The 25,154-nt window shown below is 44.0% G+C and overlaps 1 protein-coding gene across 4 annotated transcripts in view; it reads left to right on the forward strand.

Annotated features, from left to right (window-relative positions):
- The first annotated feature begins 1,506 nt into the window (after nucleotides 1-1,506).
- LOC111268621 (LIM/homeobox protein Lhx9) overlaps nucleotides 1,507-25,154 on the forward strand; it is a 28,089-nt gene continuing 4,441 nt past the window's right edge. For 2 of the 4 annotated variants that reach the window (XR_002685313.2, XR_002685315.2), the window contains exons 1-2: nucleotides 1,511-2,521; nucleotides 13,685-13,869. Coding sequence is in view for 2 of the 4 variants with exons in the window: in XM_022847720.2 (XP_022703455.1) it covers nucleotides 2,267-2,521; nucleotides 13,685-13,869 (440 nt within the window). In the remaining 2 variants the exon portion in view is untranslated. Of the gene's footprint in view, nucleotides 2,522-13,684; nucleotides 13,870-25,154 lie in introns of all 4 variants that reach the window. The other 2 variants (XM_022847719.2, XM_022847720.2) reach the window with 2 other exon arrangements.

Consider the following 25,154-nt stretch of genomic DNA (forward strand, 5'->3'; position numbering starts at 1 on the left):
ACCAGGGCATTTTATCGCATAAGTATTATTGATTAGTTTAATATTAAATGCTAGGACAATCTTCTACATGAAGGAGAATGTTATTTGTTGTTGATAATGTGAAAACTAGTGGTATTGATAGCAGTGACCAGAGATAAAAGCTACAGGGAACTTTCGGCTGAGAGTCGGCCTTTATTTAATAGAAGTGGCCAGATTTCCGGAAGACCAATCACGAATAACCGTTCTGAATCATTTTTGTAGTTGATGCCCGTAATATGTGCAGCGGTTCCAACTCTCACACCAAGTTTGTCTGTACCATATCTACGGTAGAACTACTGCCTTAACGACCGTTATATACGACCCCATACCTTGTAGCCTTACTTGTTATGTTGGTTACTTGGTATTTATCACCCAGTCCCGTTTTCTTTATGTTGCAGTTTGACGCTTCATTATTAATACGATATGCACATGATGCTCGAAATTTAGTTATTGTACATTTGGCATCTAGAACCAACCTTCAGTTCGATGCGCCTTGCCAAATAGGTTAAGAAGAAGATCAGGTCGATGAGTGGAAGGGAGGAGGCGGGGTCGACTACCCCCAGATCTGTTTCTCATCTGGGCGGAAATGCAGCATTTCATCGCTGTCGTAAAAGCCGTCCCCAATCACGACATCTGTAATGGTTCCCCTTCGATGTGAGCACGTCGTCACACTGCCTACATCGTGTTGAAATCGGCGATCGCCGACCGTAGATATTTCACACCATCGACAGCCTCAATGAACCTGCCACAACCGCTAAAGTATGAGTCTGCAATCATCTGAATTATATAGGCCGCTTCTGCTGCTGCGGTTGTTGGTGCCCTTAGTACCACTATAATAGTTCAGTGTTATATATGTATGTGTGTATATGTATATATATATATATATATATATAGGCACGGGTACATTTGAAGTCCGCGTAGTGGCTCTAAACGCCAAGCGAAATCGTCGCAGACGGCCACCGAGCCAGGACGAGCTTGCTGCTATGTGCGGATGGATATACTTGCATGTGTGTCTATGGGGGGTTCTACATAAATGAGTGTGCGCAGTGTATTTATCGGAAGAGAAAGACCGCACAAAAAGTACCCACTTTGCTGCTCTCGGGTATCCCTCGATTCGGTTTCGAATTCGAAGGAGAAGCTCTTGGGAGAGAAACGGGGAGAGAAAACACAGCGAATGAACGAGACGGAGACAGACGATACGCTTACAATAGAAATACTTTCAACACTCCACAGTGAAGACCACAGTCGATCGCTGCTACGGCCGCAGTCGCGATAGCGGCAGCATTAGCCACGACATCGAACGGCAGTAGCAGCCGCGCGAAAGACATTCAGGATCGCAATGCGTTACTGCAACCAGCGGCGGTGGCAGTGGCGGCGGTGGTGGAAGGAGCAACACCGGGCGCATGGCAAGCCAATATAATATCATTCAAAGATCGGGCTCGAGACATCTGCGCGTTATAGTAAAATCCTATTGGCTGAGCTGCGCTCGGGGGGTGGAGCCCACCGCGCACTCGATGCTCCGCCCTTCGAGCTCCGATCACTGTTCAGCTGGATACATATAATACCGAGCCGGTTTCAAGCGCTTAGGACCAGCCGGACGCTGGCAAGGCTCGTTCTGGATCGCGCAAGAGGAGGAGCTGGAGGAGGATTCGAGGGTCCGAGCGCCGTTTCGATCTATTGCCTAAAACGAAGACGAAGACGAAGACAAACAACAACACGAACGAGAGTCGAGAGCAGCACGGTGAACACGACGGTCCGCACAACGATAGCTCCCAACTAGAGAACAAAGGACACAGGCCACAATTGGTGGTGCCAACCGACAGTTTCGAGGTCTGTATTCTACTGGTCATAGCCTAGAGCCGCGAAAACCACCTTCTTCAATGTCGTCTCGTAGACATGTGATACGGCAACGATCATTACCAGTAGAAACGATGACGATCTTTAGACAGTGAGTTGACGGAGTTGCAGAATTGTGTGATTGATGGAAGCATTGTGTGACTGTTAACAAGCGACTAATGAACGGTGATACGTTACAGAAATGCGCCGGTCGTTGGTACGTGAATGATAAATTCTGCATGCGTAAAGGACGTTCATCGGGTGTTCAGTGCGATCGATTGGCGGTGACAGTATCTGAGGAATATAACATCAACAATCAACATTCGGTTTAGGAGGAAAGAGCGCATGGCATTTAGTGGCTGAGACAACGCTGAAGACAGACGAGCGCGTTAATTCCAATGCCCGCTTCACAATGTCCGTGGAGGACTTGGCGAGTCCTCTGAAGAGTCTGTTAGGCTCTCCGTGTTCATCGTCGCCCATGGGTGGCGCAATGGTGTACATGGATGAGCTGACCTCATGCAGCTCTTCATCGGCTGACGAAGATACTAATCTGATGCTGGCGAAATTTGCGCGCTCTGTCCCGTTCGAGCAGGCCCTGCGACAGGACCATCCAGGAGTCGATCAAGCTAACCGCCCACAAGACAGCTTGCCACTGGATATAGTTAAAGTGAGTGAAATTATGTTACTGAAAAAATGTTAGAGAGAAATGTTAATTTACAAACTTGATGGATTCTATGGTGGCCTCATAAATTGGCTGTGGCGTATGACTGCACAACTTAGATTCTCTATCTAGCTCTATATACATATGTGAACTGCAATACAATATCCCTTTATTTGCAAAACTATCGAGTGCAAAGCGATTACTCTACAAGCCAATATAGGTTTCATCAAACGTCTCTGTTCGAAACGTTTAGCATGTCTCCTCATTGCAACGCCTCATTTTTGCCCATCTACCAATGCGTATTTTTGATTCTGACGTTCTCAACTATTGTTAAATAGCGTAATGCGAAAAATACACTTTCTCATTGAGATATGAAGTACGTTGTAAAGCATCGAAGAGGGTCAGTGTCCCAACCGGAAATGCGACCACAATTGACCATCGAACATCATGTTTCCTATTACTGTTTAACCTACAGGTAGTATTGTCTTATTATCGTAACATCTGTGGCCTCAATTACTCTCACTCACAAATGTTGTCAAATCTGCCTACATTTCTGAGAAGTTTATATTTCACCGTTTAACTTCTGCATTTACGACGAATCCGACTGTACGGTCTACAATATTACCGTACATATTTCCATCGGTTATTATCTGTTATTAACACGGTTTTGTTAGCAAACGCTCAACTACTGTGCTATTATTTATTCTCTCTCTCTCTCTCTCTCAAAGTTTCGCATACGTTTTGCCATAAAATTACGTTCCTTTGTATCAAAGACTCGTCCTGGTGGATATGTACCTTCCAGACTGTTCTGATTCAGATGAATGAAAATGTGCATCCGCTCAGGGACAGATTTTACGTTTGAGGTTGGTCGGGTGAATGTTTTCAACCTTCAATGGATTCAGAGGTCCAATCACTTGGATTTGAAATAGCATTATAATTACACTGTAATCGATTGACTGTGTTTTTAAAATTCATGAAAACTTCCACTATGGAAAGAAAACTGCTAATATTCTCTCTATGCCAACGTATGATTGTTTTCTAGCTAAGCTTTCCTGTCTCGTCTTCACGTTAGCCAAAGGGCCCTTGTCTTGGTAATTCATCCCCAAGGATGGTACGTTTTGTACATTGACTTCTAAGCGTGATGTTCCTAAATTGAACTAGTCCACCAAAACAGATACTCACTGTTTCAAAATAGAGAAATCAGTGTCTAAATGCTTTTTCATTTCTATAAGAAAGGCATGTCCTAAGGAGAGGCTGACCTTGTGTCAGGCTGCAAAATACATTTTTCACTTAATCTATTCAATCTCAGTATAATTCCATTTTGTGACCACACTGGTCTGAGATCTAGGCTAAAAATTAGTGAAAATAGCTTTATGTTTATTATCGGCAAGTAATTCCAATTGTAACGCTCACACCACACGTAAACAACGCATGGCATCAACGTAAGATAATCTTGACATTAAAATAAGTAGGTTTTAAGGCTAAAAAGGTAAAAGCGAATATCTTAAATAGTTACACTCAGTTCGATCCTTGTCGAATCTGTAAAGCTCATACAGTGTAGTAAAACAAGTTAGAAACTTACGTCGAATGCTGCCGGTTAGGCGTTCCGTCAGATGATTCGCTTGAAGCGTACCTACAACATGCTACTGCCCAATCCGGTCTGGAGAATTATAACTATTTGATAAGCCTTCTAGGTAACTGCTGAGCAATGATCGGTATCTGTCTCCTCACATCTCAGGTAGTACTAAGGCATAGATATTATTAAATACAGATTAGTCTTAATTAAAGGTGCCTCACGCCTGTACAACTGTCACTATTGGAACGTTTGTTTTTGTACGCGCCTTCCATTCGTAAATTGTTTCAGCCTAGATATTCCTAATGTATAAAGAAAACAAGTTATAACGCCAATGCAATCGGCAACGGTCCGACAATGACTGCGAAGCTTTGATTTTTTATTACCGTACAGACATATTTCGGGATTTCCAATGGGCTTCAATTAAATAAATAAAAAAAATCTATGTGTTAGCTATTGCATTGATGTCAATTGCATTAATTACTATGCAGTCGTTCTAAATGTGAACTCTTGAATGAGCTTACAGCGTACATAAGGGCAGGTAACGATTACTTTCATTGCAGAATTATCTAAATCGTAATGAAGAGAACAGAAACGATTTCTCTTTCGACAGTGCCTTCTATTCTTTAAGAAGCTGACATAGCTTCAGGGTATTAGCTTACGGGTTGTCCTCTGTGGGGCGAAGCATTACTCGGTGTTAACTAGCAGGAAATTATCACGATCACTATAGTCGCATGATTAGGAGCGGCACGCACCACAAGGGGGTAGAAGCGGTCACATCGTACCCCCGCCAGCGATGGTGGTTGATGAGGGCAGAGCATGCTGCTCCGACAGCCTGGTGAGTGCACCCACGGAATCAATAACAAGGACAAGAACTAACCTGGCCACTAATGACAGCAAGGCTAACCAAGAAGAGATAGACTAAGAAGGTACGAGTCTTCTGCGGGCATTCGCGCCCACTAGGGGCGGCCGCACCGTCTGCATCGGTATGAGCTCAAGTCTGTCAGCTCCTAAGTTGTGCCTGCTGCAGCTAACCCTGTTGTCCTGCCACGAGCCTAACGAGCTGTTAAAGGTGAAGCAGGTTGAAGGAGTTAAGTGGACGAGGCGGTATCCGTTCGTTGGGAGAGGTTGTTAGGCGATGGTAAAAGACGCGAACGGGCTAGATACAACCGTAAGTGGCATGTATGGTGGCAAAGACTAGCAACAGAGCTTTATCGAAGTGCACCTGTTTGTTGCGTAGCGTTCTGAATACCACTGCGGTATAGGGCAGACAGTTTTCAATAAAGTTAAAAACCGTTGAGTAAATAACGTGATGCCTATTGGGGAATCCTTTACCTGGACAGACATGACGGTGTATGTGCTCGTGGAAGCTCATGCGCATGCTGGCTTAACAACTACAGCCAGTAGTACGGCAGACGTCACTCGGAAATAAAGCTTCGTTTAGTTAATTCATGGCGATAAGGCTGCGAATGATTTTCATGTTCTTTACCAGTTGAAAATTGGTTTAAATCGTATTGTGACTAAAACTTTTCATAACTGAGTCCTTTTTTAGGCTACCTTATTTTCAATTGAAGTGCGGACGAAAACAGAGCGCCAGAATATCCTCCGCATATTTCAAGAGCGGCCTTAAAGTGGTGATTCCTAAACAAAGCAAAATTAGCCTACTTATGTTTCTCAAATTTTTTTTTTCCATTACTTCTCACAGAAATGTAGGTTCTATATAGGGTATTTATGTTTTCTCCATTTAATTGAAACTGATAAATATAAAAGACCATACCTTTGTGGGTAGAGGACTTTTTATTCGGTAGCTCGTGCGAACTGACGATAATCTATGCACTGATGCAATAAGAACAATCTGGCATGTTGGAATATGTTTTAGAACAATTTCAGAGGTCATGCGTTCTGTATTAAGATAGATTACCATATACCACGCATAGATAAACGCGTCTACATATAAAACACAAATTTTGGGTTTGAGCGAAACTTTTCGTTAGCTAATATATTGTTGCAAAGAAAAGTCCAGTCGACCTCCGTATCCTCAGCACCAGTGTTTGAGTTCATAAGTTTTCGTTGACAACAAAGTCTATGTCCTGAGCTCGCGGTCATCTTCCCTTCGGTGTTACTAAAACGGGTCGCGCGCTACTAGCAGCAGGACGCACAGCAATTTGTGTTCCTGAAAAAGGCCCGTTTTTCCATTTCAAGCGAGGAGGCGTGTTGGCTTCGTTGCTTGCTTGGGCTGCGTTTCAGGTTCTCCTGGCTAGCTGCACGGAGTCCGACGAGAAAAGATACAGGACAAGCATGAGTCTGCGACGTGACCGGTTTTCGTTGAGCTTTCTTGTCCCCAGCGGCGCGCTGCTCTGCTTCGTTCCAGGTCTGGCGGCGACGACTGGGTAGTGACGCATCTACCGTATAGGCCATAGCCGTAGTCGTGGTAGTAGTATTGTGGCCCATTTCGATGTCTCTGCCCCTGGCTGCTTGATTTGAACAGTGCAACATGAGGATCTGTTTGGGCCTGTGGATAAAAGGATGATAGACGTAGTCGGGCTTGGGGAAAGGGATGTTCAGTACCACCTCTTTTTTCGGAGACAACGCAACACCAACCAGCGGACGAACTAGACCGCTGGGAATCGGAAGAGAAAACTAGAGAGATAGGGAACTGGGGACATCTAACTAGGGAGTTGTTTTTAGTGGAACAACAAGGGTAAATAAGGAAACTTTGAAACGTGACAGTTTTGTCAACCCTTTTCCGTTGGCCCATGATGAGCCCAGCCCCCTCACCCTTAGCCCCTGCCAATGTTCAGGAAAAGCTTCAAGCCCTCAAGGGTCCCCTTGATAAGTTGATGTTCAAAGCGATAGTTTCGAATAAGCTAAAGATTAGCATCAGTTTTGGCTTTAAACATCTCGTACGATATTTTCTCAAGATAATCATTGAACTCGTCAATAACCGGAAACGCTTGGTCGAACTGCACGTAAAATACAGTACCTCGCAGCAGTGTCCTTCCAGTCACGAGATCTTAACTTGCCAAATTTTCCCAAAAAAGTGTTCGGATCAACTTCTGCTGGAGTAGAAACTATTTCGCAATGTACGTTAAATGTGTGTGAATACTTTTTAAGCAAACTTCGAGCATATTGCTCTTCGGAAGTTAGTTTTACCGCATTAACGATAAAAACAAAAAAGATGCCCGAATCGCCTCTAAAGCTGTGTTGTTCTCATCCATTATTTTGGTAAAGCAGCTTATAGTCTTCTTTTTAGAACGGTTCTGATAGTTAAAACACGCCGCCCCTCCAATCACACGCGTGAGAATGCAAATCCAAATGCTTGCATACAATTTTCCGTAAAATTGAGCTTGGGTAGTTAGTTCATTCTAACAAAATCCAGCAGAAGCCAGCAAGATAGCGGTACAAATGAAATCGACATAAAATGAACCTCAAGAAAAAAGGCCATAAATGGGCGAAAGTGACGACACAATCAAGGTGACGCCCACCCACCGGAATAGCGATATTAGCGCATAACACTGGGCCATTGAAAGAAGTGCACTAAATGTAGCCTTTAATAATGAGTCTTAGTTGCTTTCCTTTATGCCAAGTCACTTCAGGTCCGTCAGACTAATTGGAGTTGTTACAATTTCAATTGAACAGCCCAACGTGTGCATGCTTATGCTAAGACCTCCAACCTAAAGGCAGCCCAATGCCTGCCGAAGTACTCTTTCTGAAGAGGAAGATAGCTGTATAGGTATGAATACGTGTATGGCCAACCGCAAGTTTGTTATGGCTTTATTGATTGTTCTACAGTCGTCTGTAGTGCGCGCTGTCTGATAAAGAGCATCGCGAGTAAAGGACTAACGCCTTGACGCGTCGCTGTTTGTGGAACAAGAAGGAAGGGATGCCCGCCTAAGAGAGAGAAACGATGTGGCGACAACATCCGCTTGAATCCGACTACTCCCTCCCTCGTTCTCTCTTTAGATGTAGCCAACAGACTCCAAAGTAAGTAGACGAACCACTTCATGAAGTCACTTGGCCAACTTGCTCTCGATACATTGTGGCTCCGTCGTAGTGGCTCAGACGCGTTGTCGTTGCATCAATGCAACGACAGTCTCCGAGTAGTCATCGAGTCTTCCTGAGTCTTCACGGGAGAGTAGCAGAATAAACTACACCGTGGCTGCGGCCGAGTTAGTGAACTACCAAAATGAAGTATAAGCGCGAGCTAGCTGTGAAGTACTGCGAGCTAGTTGCTCTTCGTGGCAGCGGCCGCAGCTTCTCAGAGACCCTCATTCCACTTCGTGTTCAAAAGTCATGCGACCCTAGCATAGTCGTCCATTGCGCTCACTCTTTATCCCTTGTGCCTTGGAAGCGACAAAAAGTCACTCGTTCTCTCGTTCTGTTGGGCATGGCTATGACACGAAGTTAACCGCAAGAACTGCTACTAGCCGCCGAGTGAAGTGATGGACATCGGCATACATACGTGTGCATGAACATGTTGTAACGAGCGCGAGAAGTCATCCAGCCTTTTCAACGCTCCTGCTGACTCGCCCGACGCAGCCCAACGCGTCCAACAACAACAAGTACTTGCTCTACTCTGACTTCTACTAGACTATATCCCTCTCTTACAAATAAAAGGAAAGGAACGCTAAACACAAGGAGATATGTCGAAAAGTTTAAGAACGACTCGTGGATACCGGATGCATGGTATAATTGGGAACTACAGTAGAATGTGAGATTAACTGATTGCGTAAGTGACTACGTTATACGTAGAGTTATGCTCGTAGAAAATGATGAACATAGAATTACTTTTAGTATGTTGAAAATTACTTACGATGGCCGCAATTCGCATCCAAGATCATGAACGACTCTTCTTACTCACGCAGATGTTTATGTACAGTCGGTGCAGCTCGAAGCAGCCCGACCAGAAAGCATTTACCAGCCTAAAATCAGTCTTTTTGTGGGTTTAGGCATGTTCTATAGTTGTCGAGATCACAGAGCTCACGGAACTGTTGCGTGTGGCTGCGTGCAATCGCACGGGCCCACAGAAAATCTTGAACGATGAAAAACCAAGAACGTAATTTTGAAACGCTTGGAACAAAGCACGCATCGTTTGATGGAGTTATCATGGCCAACTAACTGGAAAAAAAACCTTGGTCGCCCATTAAACCATTAAGACTTTCTAAAATACGTATTTTTCCTTCGGAGATTTAAATACAGAAAAATAGAATAGATGAAGGGCGAGCAAACGGGAGTGTTTACTGGTGACAGAACGGTTCGGAAAACTCAGATTATGAATGCAGAACAATGGCTCGCCTGTAAAGCGTGCGGACGACTCCCCGGCATGCTCTATTCTGGCTGCGTTATTCTCTTGTTGTACTTCTTGTCTAGGTCGACAGCGCGCTCGCTCTTTTGGGTTACTAGCCTGTCTGTAATCGTAGGTATCGTTATTATCGACAGCGTTGCAATGACAAAGCGGCCCAATGTACCCGCCCATGTCCTAGCCTTCTTCTCGGCCCGCTCACACAGACGCATACACACATCAAGATACTCACCTTTAGCCACCCCTCGTCTCAGCGTTGTGTAGTGTTTGGCCGCAGCCCCGGCAAACCCACGAATACCCATATGCGGAGATGGTGGTTGTAGTATTCTAGTTAAGCTAAATCAGCAGTAGCAGTCGTACTAGAAGCTGTCATGATGGTGCTACCAAAGACACACGACATTGTACTCGACACTCCACTATCTGGGGCACAAACATCGACGACTTCACCAAAGGATGACGGTAGTCTGAGGAAGGCTACAAGATACAGTTGCACTTTCGCTTCTCAAGAAGAAACATGGAGGTTGAGTATAAGAGCAACAGAAGCCGTAAGCAAAGTCTGATGACTCTAAAGTACTATTATTTTCTTGCCGCAGTTTCTGTCTCTGAATATCAATGACCTTCCCATAGACGCGCCTTCTGCCGCTTCGACAAAGCACCTCAAAGTGAAGCACCGACTGCACTTTGTTATTACAAATACAGTACCCCAGCATCTAACAATAGCATCAAAATGGCACAATACAATCTCTGAGGTTCTATGGCCAATAAATTCGTGAAGAGATACCTACATAAATTCGAGTTGCATAAGTTGAGATTTTGTTTAAGTCATAGAGTTACCTATGCAATACTTTAAAAGGCAGGCAAATGACAATGATCATTGAGAGGAAAGGCTACGTAGCTTAAAAGCCTCAGCAATCACCATGTGGCTGGAACATACGGCTGGACTTCTCTACACTCTTCACTTTCGGTACTACTTTGACCGCGTTATCAAAATCTGTTGTGGAATACCGTGACGCTTAGAAATTTTTATAGCTGGAAAAAATGGTATTTAGCTAAACTTAAGGACATTTAGGCTCCTTCAATCGAAACCAGCTTACCATTTATATTGATAAATTTATAAATATATTCTCTCACTTATGGCTAATCTAGCATTTGTGGAAAGTAAAAATGGACACAGTTTCTCAGCTAGATTAACGTCCACGACACAAAACATCTTCATAACAGTTCGGCCAGCAATGACGTTTACAATGAAGGATACGTTTTTTCTGTTTTTTGCATATATCTGTCGCCATCCTTGTTTTCCCTCTGTCATTCACGACCGATGCGATTTGCCGTCTTGACAACGGGGTAGCGCTTCTCTCTATCTGAGGCCGTTCGCGTAGCAACTCCGTGTCGCCCTGGTAAACCTGTGCAAATTGAAATCCGGTTACAGGATATCAGCCGATGCGTACAGCCTTCGCCCATTGCCCACCAGCCTGCGTGCGATCCATAGTCGAGGTTAGACAGCCTGAGCTGTCTCGTTTCTGCAGCTCTTCCTTTTACCTACCAACCTATCTGGCTTCATTTCCCGTACAACCGCCTCCCCAGTAAGGTTTGCTTGATCCTGTTTAAAGTACCCCCGCTATCCTCGACGTAAGCGGTTTGTATGAGCATCAAGTTCTGAAACTACAAGGAAGAAAGTTTTCAAGAGAACGCACTCAAGTACCTCTCAACACGCTGCCCAACCGACTCGATACCTCGACCTTCTGGTGCTTGCTTCCATTGCACCACAGTTAGCCAGCGGGCACAAACGAGAAGACTTAACGAAACAGAGGCTGGAAAGCCCTCCAGGCTCACGCTTTGGGGCTCCGCCTTTGAAGGTTTTAGGAATCCAACCTACTATTTACTTGCAATGATACCTGTGCAATGTTGTATGAGTACAAATGCGTCGTATATCGTATGCATACGGCACTATGTATATGCAAGCCGTGTGACTAAATTTGAAACAACGTAGTCGACAATATCGGTATGCTTTGACCCCCCTAGCCAGCGAGAGGCTTGCAGTCCGCTTCGAGGACAAAAGTTTAATTTCGTTTCCTCGCAGCGACACTTCACTTAACCCAAGGCTTCTGTCTCGCAGAAGTCCTGCTAAAGAGAGAACAGGGGATAGGACCGAGACAAGGAGCAGAAGTCACTCAAGATCAATGGGCTCGCCTTTCATTTGCTCGTTGTACGACTGTGCGCAACTTGATCTTGAGATGTCCACCGATAAGCGGTTGAGGTGGCGAGAGTTCGTTGAAGTTGTACATATGTATCCTAATATCTAGCATGGCATCGCCTCGCACCTTTTTCTCTCTTTAGCTGCCGACGGTCTTAGCAGTGGACCGTGATCTATATAGATAGGTTGAGTAGTCTGGGCTACTAGCAGACCACTAACTGCTGGGGCGGACGTAGGGCTTTCTGAATCAACAGAAGGTGGCGTGACCGGACCTTTTGCGACTTCTGCGACCTATGTTAGTAGCAACACTGTTTGAATATAGCATGAAGTCGCAGATGACGCGTCGCGTGATCGAGCGACTAGGAGGATGAAGTTGAATAATGCAACGGATGCGCACAAAGGAAATTGCCTCGAGTCGATCAGCATCATTCTTGCATATTAGGTATATATATACACACACATGTGTTTGATCTACTTGTTCTGGCCATTACTAGAAAATACTTTTTTCTCTGCAGATCTATTAGTAGTTTGTTGTGTGGATCTATTCACATTTACCTATTTGAGCGGATTAACTGTTGCAACAAACATGACCATGAACGGATTACCATGGCAATAGCAGTTAGAAATTAGGATTGTTGTGGAACGTAGCGACGGATCAGGTCTAAAGGTGAATTTCAGGTATATTATCCGAATACAACTAGATAATCCTACACGGCAGCGATAGAGATAGCATCGGTGTGGCGGCTATTTGAAATATAGTGCCTAGAGAAAGTTATGGTTATATTCTCGCATCTTCAGGTAATCTATACAAGACCTAGCGTTCAAATGAATAGCGAGATGGCTTTCAACTATTGTCTGATGAAGCACACCCAGTGGTTTTAAGCGTTCTTCTAGTATAAATAACAAAATAAAATTAATATTTTTAGTAATATTGGGAGAGTTCATGCATTATTTATATCTGAGACAAAGATAACATAAATTCATGCACTTGTCAAAAATTCTCTCCAAAACGTAAATAGATTGAAAAGTGGTATATGATATACACTTCTTAACATCGTTATTTACGCACGTACCTATTGAGATGAAGGAGGGCTTGGAATAGGTTTCGGGGGGTAAAAACATGACAGATGGTAACAAGCGTACTATCAAATCAATACATAGATGTTTCATTATAACTTTACCACATAATACGGATAAGCTCAGATTTAAATGGTTAACATTAGGTACGGTTCGTGCGCGGTGGCGTAATGCCAGATGTTGACGATGATGCGGTTACTATTTATCTCATCATAGAGACTTCATAGAGGGAACCAGCAAATGCGGTAACGTAACCACTCTTCAGGTTGTACAATATTGTACCATTGAGCAACAACTCCAATTACTGAATAAAAACGCATGTAACAACGACAACTCAGAGTTCTCTTGAGTTGCGGAACGAATCCCTGTCGGATGCCTTTTAGGTGTGGTTTCGCATAGTTCCTCTATTGTCGTAGACCCCAGCTACACACTTCAGAACTGCAACAAGCTATACATAGTGAAAACGTCTAGCGAACAGCTTCAAATGATGCCAATCATTTGGATGATGACCGTTAGGTGCGCTTAATCAGCTCCTTGTGCTAGTTTCCCAAGTAACGTATTTGCCACCTTGTGGTCTAGGTTCAAATTCGGTCATAGACACACTTCGTTTTGCGCTGGGAGCCAGCCGTCCGTCGGATAGAATATCTAACGGCGATACCGCACATAAAACTGGAAACGTAATACTATGCTAGATAAGCTTGATGGTACATAATTAGCACTGCGGAATCTGAAAAAATCCGCGTGTTATTAGGTAATGATCTCTTATTTTTTGTTGTAGTGCTTCATTAAGATAAGGCGCTTAATAATTTCTGCTGATCTGTCATCGAAACATTTCGAAACTCTATGTATTGTAAATGTGGGCTTGCTACTAAAATAATACTATTCGAACTATTACATTGAAAGTGCTTTCCGAATAGCTTCGAATGAAAATATTGCCTAAATAGCATATGACGAAGGTCATACTGGCATGTCACTGTTTCTCCCGCGGTGGTAATGTGTTTGTTGTTTTACCGTTCATTTCAGGCCGAGCAGGACTCGCTCTGCGGTGCATGTGGTCAACTAATTCTGGACCGAGTACAGCTTCGAGTCAACGATGTTTCATGGCACGTTGATTGTCTGAGGTGCTGCACCTGTGATTGTCTTCTGGAGAAATTCTCTACGTGTTTCTTTAGGGATGGAAATGTCTACTGCAAACAGGACTACGCAAGGTATAGATCGGTAGAAAATAGGTAGATCCGTTCAAGTAGTAGCCATTCAGGCGTTGTATTTTCGCACCATTCAAAGATAGAATTTTCCAGTTTCAATCAACGCCGTGTTTCCCAGCATGCTGTCCATTTAGCAGCACTAACGCTCAGCGGAGCTTCAGTGACCAAAGAAAGAACCGGTAGAGGATTTTATAGAAAAAAAAAAGTGAACCTAAAAACGTATGCGTTTAATAAACACATTCATGTTGACATAAATACACTTGGGCAAACATACCTATGTTTTCCGTTTTTTGATAAACTGTGGCATGTACATATAAATACTTGAATTATTTTTGTTTTCATTGAAATTGGAAACAGTTATCGATTAGTTAAACAATTGTCCATCGCTGACTTCTAGTTAGCACTCTTAGGCGTGTGGGCCTGTCCTGGGTCTGTGCCCAGCTCCCATTGACTGCGACAAACGAAAGCTGGGGTAAACAGGAGGAAAGACGAACTGTAAGGGTGCATCGGTTTGTGACCGAGGACAGAGGCTTCTCTCGTCGCAGGAACTAAAGGGTGCGAATCTTCCGCGTCGCTGCTCTTTGGTCTAACCTAATCAGGCGCTGCCCGACGTCCGCGCTCTACGAAAGACTTCTTCTGGCGGAATCCTTTTACCACGTCCCTGTTCCCCCTCCTCGATTGGTGCGGTTGAGTAGCCACCGAATCCATCGAAACCGCACAACGAGGCCTAAGCAGTAGCTTTGTCCTAACTGGATACGTAGTTCACTGGATACAGAGGGCTAGTAACCAATTCTTTGGTTAACGCCTGCGCTTCTCGTCTTGCTGTAATACTGTATAGTCTTTGGTTGTAATAACTCTATATTAATCAGCCGAACAATACGAAAATTCACGGGTGTCAGTTCGATTCGTTACTCAACAAATTTGTAACAGAGGACCAATTGCGGTTTTTTGAAAGAAACCGCGAGATAAGCCTGAAATTAAGAAACGTGGACATTAGGCATTAGGTGGCGTGGCTGACTGTATTTAACCACATACACATTTTGTTGCGCGTCCAATAATTAGCTAGAAACTGCCCATAAGCTATAGCTATCAGGATCCCTGTATAGGCCTTTATTTTTTGAGTTTTGTATCCGATGTCGCCATCAAGCATTTCGTCACGCGGCTGGCTTCTAGCGCCAAACAAAGTGTGTCTATGCCCGGATTCGAACCTAGACCTTACGGGGCCGTATAAGGCCGTAAGTTTCTATTTGAATTTAATAAAAGGCTAGAAAAAAACAGAATCATTTTCAATAATTGCTGAAAGGTTGTTAAGCAGAAATAAAGAACGCAAACGCGATACACAAATATATATTCTGTATTTCCATGCTCCATATTGTCTCAGTCACTGACTGAAGCAAAAAAGTCTAAAGACAGATGATTCAAGATGCCCGTTACTGCTACCACATGTGTAATAAATAAAGTTAGACGTTGTCCCACCCTTAGATGTTAACATGATATATATATATATATATATATATACCTCAATTAGAAATGATAACTACCGATATCTGATCTATATATCTATTTGTTGAAATGTATGAATCGTTTACTTCGCACCACGTTTGGAAGCATCGCACACACAGTGTACAAGCAAGTGTTTATATCGAGCTTTGAGTTCGCCCTGCCTTCGCGAAATAACGAACGGGACAAACGAGGACCAAGACTCGGCAACATTCGATAGAATGCTGCTGGTGCACCATCAGCGGCGGTAGTGGAAGGGAACAGACGTGGTGGGGGTAGAGGTTAGGTACAAAAATCATGCGCAATGAGGAATGAGAGAGACGAATAGAGAGAAGGAAGTTGGAATACCAGGCCTGGGCGCCAGGTTTGCTGGAGCGAGGAGTGTTCCTGCGAGGAAGACGGAGGAAAACGAGCAGGAGGCGTGGAGGAAACGGAGAGCCTATGGGTACTCCGGTGGGGAGCCCTGTAATCGAATTGGCCGCCTCGATGACAAGTCCATGTCTTTCTTGCCAGCAAATCTAACAAGCTTAACATTATCGACTGGTGGGCAAGCAAATTTGCTCACCCCCTCATGGCACTACAACAGCAACTACCTGCGATCGCATTTTGTAGCAGGGGAAGGCACAGTAAGGACACATGTCTATAGTATGGGAAACGGCCTGGGCTTTGGCAAGCGGAGGCATACGGGGGCTGAGGGTCCATGGGGTGAACGATGATGAGGATCATAATTTGCTGGATTTGGTCTGAATCGCTCGGTCCCGCGCATTCTCTTTGTCTCGCTCGCTAGTGGGGGTTTACTCGTTCCCCTTGTACCTTATACACGTCTTAGTAACTTAGACGAAACGATATGTATGTATGTTCCTCATACCTTCCTTACGATCGCCGACTGTTCTCATCAGATAAATCAATTGTACCTAGAGCTACACTCGCTTGCAGCCAGCAGCTAGCGTTAGAACAAGGGCATTTCGGGAGTACGTGACAGATCTAACTCTCGGCTCTTCGTAACATAAACATGTCTCGAAAATAATATAGGCTAACGTTAGCAGCAGGCAGATGCTATGCAGAAATCAATTCCCAGTCAAGAAACGGCTAGATGAGCTTCATTAAGCAGTTCCTTTTAACTATCTGCTGGTCAAGTACTTCCGACGATGTAAATGAGTAAGGCGTCCCCTATTCGCAAGGTATATGCTTCGCATAGGCGCATATGACTCTCAGTCTGGGTATCTGCCTGTCTAATTATAATGCTTTCATTCAAGAGCGTAAGTTTACTTTTTCGTTTATGACGCTAGCTAATCGAGTAACGAAAGATACGAGACAGCCGACACGATTCGCTTGATTGTTTGCTAGAAATATTACAAGCTACATCACTATATCTAGCGTTCTTTCGGCCTGATTTTTAACTTTGCTATCTCTAAAAACGTGGTTGTCCCATGTACGTTGAAACAAGCGACCATGTCAAGGGCTAATACTATGTATAGTCCATAGCATATTTACTTGTTTTCGAAAACGGCGCTTCCTGTTCCTTGGTGTGTTAGCTCGGCGTTGCATCACATCTTTAAGCATTGGACACTCATCGTCAGCCATATACATATATACAGAATATTCTAATCCTTCACCTAAGTTGAATCCCACACGGCTCAATGTGTCTTTCTCGACAGCATCAGTACCAATGGCAGTGTCGCATTGCTCTGCCCGAATTGGGTCGAGCCTTTCGCCCGTAACAACCGGCCGTCTTTTGCCTTGCCAAGTTTGCCTTGTGACGGGTTCCTTCATGTCCATCGGCCTTTCGGCCCCTTGCCTTTCAGCCCATAAGGTGCTGGTGGCAACTACTACGCAGCAGAAATGGTCTCTAAGGAGGGTAACAACATCGGGTTTCCTTCGCTCTGGTTCACTCATCCGCTTGCTTTGGAGCAGGACTTTGCTCCGCAACGGGGGTAGCAGCGGTGCCAAGAATAGTTTCAGCTTCTTGCCTTTCACTTCCCGCTCAGTCTGCCTATTGCATTTTGCTGGTTCGTCTTCCTCGTCGTCTTTTCCGTTTTGTCTAACTGTCGTCTGCTTTTCCCGCTTCTATTTCTTGTTCGTTTTCGTCTGCTCTGTGTTTTGCCCCGTCGTTTTCCATGCCCTTGTGGCCGTTGTGGCCCTTCCCAAAGATATCCCTCTGTACACTTTGCTTTCCGCACCAACAGTGCGTTAGCATCAGTAGTCTCTTTAACGCTGTGCAGAAACCCATTTCCTAGCTGGCCTGCGAATCTTCTTCCTCTTCTAACGAACCACTCCGTTCCGAGCAGTGCCCCCTTCCGTAGCCGGGACACGCAGTGCGGCGCGGTCCAATCGCTGTACTCCGATTGGCCAGTCTGTGGGCGGAGCTTTCGTCGCAAAACATAAGCGGACGAGAAAGACAGACCACATGGAAGTTGGCTCTTTTCAAAGATTCTCAGACGTGGGCCTGTATCTACATAGATCTGTTACTACGCAAGCGGAAAGAACGTTTCTGTCGAACAGTGTAGTAGGGTGCACAAAAAATCAACTGAACGACGTAGTCGTTGTAGATGCTGCAGGCGTGTGCGAGTTATGATTCCTTGTTCTCTCGCTCTCAGAATAGTTTAGGCTGTTGGGTTTGAGTGAACTTGTACCGGAAGTCGTCGAAAAACCGCACGGAGGAAGACGATTTAAATGTAGCTAACATAGACGAGCAAAACAGCCTGTCTATTTAATGACTCGCGAATTATGATTATTTTGAAGTTACTTTATCAAAAGACTACTTAATTATCCTTTCTCAAATTGCATAACACGGCAGATGCTGTATAATGAAGCTGGAACCCAATGATATTGTTTACTGTTCGAGATAATATTGTTACGGTTATTACTATCTGTGATTACTATTGTTAGAGAGGTATTTTGTGGGAGCGAAAAACTTCAAAGTCGACAAAAAATCCTACCAGTCAGAGCTTCGGGTACGATTCGAGATGAATTTTTTGCCATATGTGAGGAAAAAGCAAATAATCGCCAATAATAGTTAGCTCACCACATCTGTGATCAGCTGTGATTTATCCTAACTGAAGTTTAAACAGCCACTTTTACTAAGCTCACTTTTCCGTATCAATGGAAGCTTTTTAGCGGAAAATCGAAGCAATTCGTCATGCCGAATAGATCAAAGTACAGAACGCATGACCTAGCATGGCTTATCGTTAACTATTCAACAATTGGTGAAGTTTCGAACTACGGGCACAACTGCGGAACGACATTATAAGGCTAAAAGCCCATTGAAAAAATGCACGTGACAAAGGCTTTTGATTCTTATACTCGGATTTTTCAAGTACTTGCCATCAAACGATACACAATAGCAGAACTCATTCATGCGGCAGACGCGCTTCATTGCCTCGTGCTTTTACTTTCCCCCTCTCACAAGCCACTCCTGAGCTCCGTGTTGGCAGTATCTAAGCTCCTCAGGTTCAGACTTCAAAGCCTCAATCAAGGCACAGACAGTGTACAGGTGTGGGGAGCACTGCAGGTGCCTGCCACGGCGCGCTTCTGATGTCCAACTTCTACAGCCTCGAGAACCAACCGTAGGACGCCTGAAGACCCCCTGCGGAAAGGGTCTAAATAAAATCTAAGAAGGCGCCCCGTCGTGGCCTATGATCGTCTTGATGTTTGGTCAGCAAGCTTTGCTCGTAGCCGATTGATGCTACAAATTACATGACTATTTTATCCAATAGCTAATGCAGCTGCGGACCTTGCCAATAAAACGTTATGCTGATACAGGTAAGTTGGCCGACTGTAGGCCTAACCGGGCCAGTCGCCTTTGTGGTTCTGTCAAAAAGATGAAGAGCCGAGTAGAGGACGCTATGGCTGCGGAGATTGGGGAAACGGCACGGGGCTGGGGCGGAAATGCGTTGGACCGTTAAATGAAGAGGCTACTCGGCATGCACATACACACACGGTCACCTCATTCTATGCCTCGCTGGATAAAAGGAAAAGGCAGTGATGGGGGCTGTTAAGCGTACATTGATTTTAAGTATATTCAATACGAGAGTGTCATTTCTACATATCTCGTACAAAATTCAATAATTATGATAAGCTTTGATTGCTTCGATGATTTTACTCATCTGCTAAGCAATAATGGGTCGATATAGGAAACGTGAATTACTCTATATCGTTGACACTTCAATGTTAGGAGGCATATCGGATGCTCTACAAGTGACATGGCTTTACGTTTCCCAAACACCATACACTTAACGTACGAGAGAATCGATCATGGCTGGATTCTTATTTTATACCAAAGAGTATCAGCAGGTAACTCATTATTTTTGCCATACGACAGCAAAAACGTAAACGTATTTTACAATTTTAATCTTCTTTAGCTTATCAAGTTTCTTTCTCTGATCGAAGGGTCGAAAAATAACCTAGACAGTTTGTAATCCTACCATCCTACAAATTCATCCTTGAATAAAAATACGTATTTCCAGGTAGCCAACATCGCGTAGGGCCATGGCGTTAGAGATGGCATCGATATCTTTTTTATTTATTTCTTAGGGGACATGTTGTCTATTTAGCAACATGAGGAAAAACACTACCCTTTGATCGCTTCAAAAAAAGCCTATAGACGAACATTATCCAAAGTGCACTGTTCTACAAAATATAAAATGGCTGTTCTCGAAAGCCTCGGCGATTCGTCAGAGCTTCGCATCTTCTCTTCTTCCCCGCCGCCTCAAGAAGATGATGGAAGGGAAGGACGGCTGAGGGAAGTATTTGTACAAAAACTTAGCGCAATCAGGAAGGACTTATTTATATACTCCGTCTTATCCCCTAACTAAAGCTGGCATACGCTTTTACCCTCACGATTTATGGACTCTGTCACCACTTTGTCGTCCTTTACTCGCTTGGTTCCGCACGATAGGGCTCCAGAGGACAAGCTGAAAGCACTATGAACAATCAAGAATGGTCAATATTTTATTCACTATTTGTCTACTTAACGTAGTTAGTAGCGATTTATGTGAAATATAAACTGCTTTGTAGTTAACTAGGTTATCCTTATTGATTTCAACTCATTTCGATTGTGATCTGCATGCAAAAAAATTGGGTTTATCTGAACGCTGGGGTGCGTTGCGTAAATAACATTCATCCATAGTAGAGTGACTTTGACGTAATTGTATGCCTTTACAACTTGATAAATTCTAGTATCTTGTATAAGTAGAATGATACCAGTTGTGAACTTAACTTAAATTGCTTAAAAAAAAAATTTGTTTCATGATTTTTTTAAAACTTTTCGACAAGTTCTGTCCTATGCTATGCTGTTATGTTGTCCTATAGCCGGTGATCACTAGAGCTTCTGTTCGCACAGGTTCATCCTTGAAAGGAGCCTTATTGTGAGACTACCAGATAAGTACGGCCTACGGCACACCATAGACCGTATCTATACTTATTGTCGGCCTTACGTAAAACACGAGCGGCAGACACATTGAAAAAGGAGCGTCAACACATGGCAAGGCAGCGCCGTTACTGTCTTTGTCCAAGAAACCATTGTTGGTTTGTGTACACAATTTGCTGAAAATGTCATAAGTTATAGATGATCCCGGTCGACCACGTATGAGCACCGTCACCGCCGGGATCGGCAGCGCGTATGAACACAAGACAGTACTTCTTCTAGGAAAGAGCATGTGCAATATGCTTTTGCTTGACGCACAGCAGCTCCTTATTTGTCCGTCCGTCGCTTTGTCTGTTTGTGTATAAATATGCACATTTGTAATCCTTGTGGAACGAACTTCTCATGCAGCTGTTCTTTCCCCGCGGTTCGTTCCGTGCAGACGTTTGTAGAAGAAAAGCCATTGGACCAGTCGGGCTGGTCCCGGCGGGATATGTTCATGTACTTGTGTGAGCTACCAGTATACAATCAACATAGTGATCCGGTCCTAGATTGGTACACGATCTGTGTTGTGGGCCGGAGCCGATTGCTCTCGGGCAAAAGGGAGAGACGGAACCCTACGATGCGCGCAAACGACTAGGTCTAAGGAAAAGTGCAGCAAATAGGAGCGTACGCCAGAGACAAAGAGAGCGGGATGTTGTTGATTCAACGACGGACGGTCAGGCTGCATCGCGCTCGGTACGGAAACGGACACGAATCAAGTACAACTGCTGGGTCTGGCCGCTAGAGTAGCGGATGCAGCTAGACGGTGCCCATGTCTAAATGAACTGCCGGGGGGCATCGTTAGCCACTTGCTTCTAACTCCCACACGGGCGTCACGCCCTTTCCTCGGCCTTCTTCGATCGTGTTCCATCCCCAGAAAAAAGGAACTTTCTCTCTCTTTATATATAGCGTCAGATCTTATTTTAGTCTGTTAGAGGAGGAACTAAGTTGCTGTCCGAAAATTGCTTGTTCGAATAGCTCTTTCAAGCAAGCCAACAGCCAGCTGAGAGGGATGCATGTAATTTGCTAGATCACCTCATACACAGCACTTATCTACCTGCGACCCCATATTGTTCCGAAACAGGATACTGTCAAAGCTCGTCTTGAAACACTTGGGTAATTTTAATATGCTAATAAACAGTTGACTTGGGTTAAAATATAAAAAAAAATAGCAAATTAAGGCTGGAGTTGCTTATTTGCCAAATTCTTCGATATTTTTGGTCTCAAATGTTCCAAAAGAATCGATTTTAACAGATTAGATCTTTGTGTTACAATCCATTAAATCCAGTTGAACCAAAGTGTTTGTTAGATAATCTAATTGAATAAAAGTTCTTAACTTACGACTTATGCAAAAAAAATTTGATTAAAGCTTTCCTCTAAATTGTCTAAATTTCCTCTCAAAAAGTCTGCCGTTTCTTCAAACAAACTTACGTGATATAAACTATAGTTATAGATACGCTCAAGTGAGAATCGGAGAAGGGTCGGCCTTAGGCATTTTGCCGTATTAAATAGATTATGAGACTTCTATAAGAACTACATTATGATAACTGTATTCTATCTACAATAGTATATTGCCAACCTTGATCATAATTCAAAACAACGCGATATCTTCCTATAAAATGGGTTTGTGGGCTTACGGTAACAACCTCAAGGAACACGGTAAACCCATGGTGGCATTCGACGAATTGGATATAACATTAATTTATTAAAATTAATTTGTGGGCAAACGCTGGAGAAGCCCTTTCTTCCAATTAAGATAGATACACACAAACTAAAAGCCTACTTTTTTGCCTTTTGACCTTCCGCAAAAGAATTCCTCCCTGAACAACTTATGTGAGTCCTACTGATTATCTAAAAAGGCAAATGAAAGCTTGAAGCTTAGGCAGATACTTATAATAGCAATAAGCAAAATATCCGGTTGCTTGGCAGGTTTAGGACTAGGTGACACACAACCAGCCTACAAAGCCTCGCGGGTGCTAGCGAAAAGTCACACCATTATGTCTACGGAACTCAATAAAGCAAAAGGTGAGGGAGTTTTGCCGACGACGCTAAGGTTGGTAGCAATCCGTGATGTAATCGAATTTCTGTGGTTCTACCAGCTTGTACCCGTTTGAGTTCACCTCATGAGAGAGTATCTCATTGATGTGATGGTAGACTGCCGATACACTTGGCACAGACCGAAACAGCGTAGTTTCAGGGCCTCATTTGACACGACTGCAATTGCGACGGATCTGCCATAAACACAGGGGAAACGCTATTTCTATTCATCGTGCATCGTAGAAAAGGACGGCTGTGAGGCGGGGTACCAGCAAAATAGAGAAAAGGCTTGTTTCTTTTTGCCACATTAGACTACTATTGCACACAGAGTACTATCAGCTGTAGACGAGTCCAAAGGCAGGGAGTGGAATAGGACGAACAGATCGCAAAGCAAAAGGACGGAAAAGAAAGTGAATTGCTCATTGATGTAGGACACGACTCGGGGTCTGGTTGCAAATCAATTGACTACCACTGACAACGAACTATGCTTGCTTGGAAGGCGACTCGAACTATGCTTTCGATGACTGGCAGATTGTGAAAACGCTGAGGCCTGTGTGTGAAGTCCATGACCAACGTCATCTATGGAAGAGAAGCTTTTTATAGCAACTTATGAATTATAGCTTTGTGTACAATTTGCATAAACGATAACTTAGAAAATAGCTCAAATCTATTCGCATTTGTATGTAGAGGCTGTTACAATTCCACACTTTAAAACAGTAAGGGTTCGCTTACTGTACAAACAAACGATGCTTTACCCGAAGCCGCCGAACCGCGTAGTTACTCTAAAATAGTAAAGCGTAGTAAAGCTAAATTTTACGGATTGTGACAAAAAATAATTTCTTTTGTTGAGCTATACACAATATTAACGCTACCATGGATGATTATTAATAATCAACTTTTCATTGTACATCCAATGCTTGATTTCTCACATTAGCACAAAATGAATTTTGAGGAATCAAGGTGACATTTGTAGCTTATACTAGTTCAGAGCACACGAATTATACCCTCTTTGTCTACTGCACCAGCTACAGGTGCGTCTCCCCAACTCAAATGCTGTCCAGGAAGGACTACATCGTATCCCGGCTTTCTAGCGCTTCATGCTTTTCCCCCTACTAGCTCTCTCCCCCCCCCCCCCCCCCCCCCCCGTTCTCCCCTGTTTAATGTCTCCACCGGCAACATCTGCCCTGTGATTTACATACTATTAACACCTCGCTCGTAGATGTCCAATAGCGTAGTTACGACTCCGGGACCCATTCGGTCCATACCTTCCAGTGCGTTTCGCCCGTTCCACAACTCTCCCCCTCTCTCTCTTCTGCTCAAATCCTTCCTTCTCTCAGTACATCATCACTACTTGTTACTGTTGTGAATCCTGGGATATCCTGACTGACTGTATAAGGGATTTGAGATGTCTGAATGCGGGCTTGGGTCACCCTACACCGATGTGTGTCAGACATTGGGTGCCGCTACAGTAACTCGTATGTGTCGTATCGGTGCTCTTTAGTTGGCCCGCAGCACTTTGGCGCCCCCTTCGTCGGATTGCTCGCAACGACTAGAGCGACCAGCTCTGTTTGTAATGAGATGAGGCCGAATTAGGTGGCAAAGCAGTGTCAAAACATATGTTAGTTGCTGTTCTGAGCTAGATCTAGCCCCCGACTGAATCCTGGTTGTACGATTGTCGTGACCCATCATGCGATGGCGAATTTCCTTTGTTCGGAAGTGTCCTTGGCCGTCCTCGGCGACACGCGGATCCTGTTACACCTGTAGGGACAGATATATTCAGAGCTGCTCTTCTTCACTCTTCAGCTATGCTGACAGGTGAATAGGAATTCGAGTGATGGCCTGAATTGCTGCCGCAAGGGTGAGAAGGACATTACTGTTAATGTAACATTGATAATTTCGAATCAAATGTGTATTTGTCGGCAGAAGAGACATGTAGATTACTGATGGATCACATTTTCATGGTTCACATATCGTATACCATTGCTTAAACGGTAACGATTTTGGGGCAATATGGCCACCCTCAGGTATTTAAAGTGTCGCTAGGCGGAGAGGCTGTAAAAAAATCTGCCAAATGCCAAAATTGTCGCTAACAAAAATTCAGCCCTTTTTCATGTTGTTGGATAGTCGTCTAATTTGTTGTGCCAGGTCTGTATGCTGGTTTTATTTTCCTATTGCTAGTGCCAAAATGCCTATTTTTCAGTGAAACTGTAGTTCGTCAATATATATTCTTCGGATGTAGGCGGTACCAATTTATCAGTGTTTTAAAGTACCAGATGTTTGGTGACTGGATGATTTGTACTTTATTGGGCGGATTATCCAGCCCTAAAACTTACCAACGTACTATTAT

Source organism: Varroa jacobsoni, unplaced genomic scaffold (assembly GCF_002532875.2).
Source record: "Varroa jacobsoni isolate VJ856 unplaced genomic scaffold, vjacob_1.0 scaffold_1303, whole genome shotgun sequence".
Lineage (NCBI taxonomy): Eukaryota > Metazoa > Arthropoda > Arachnida > Mesostigmata > Varroidae > Varroa > Varroa jacobsoni.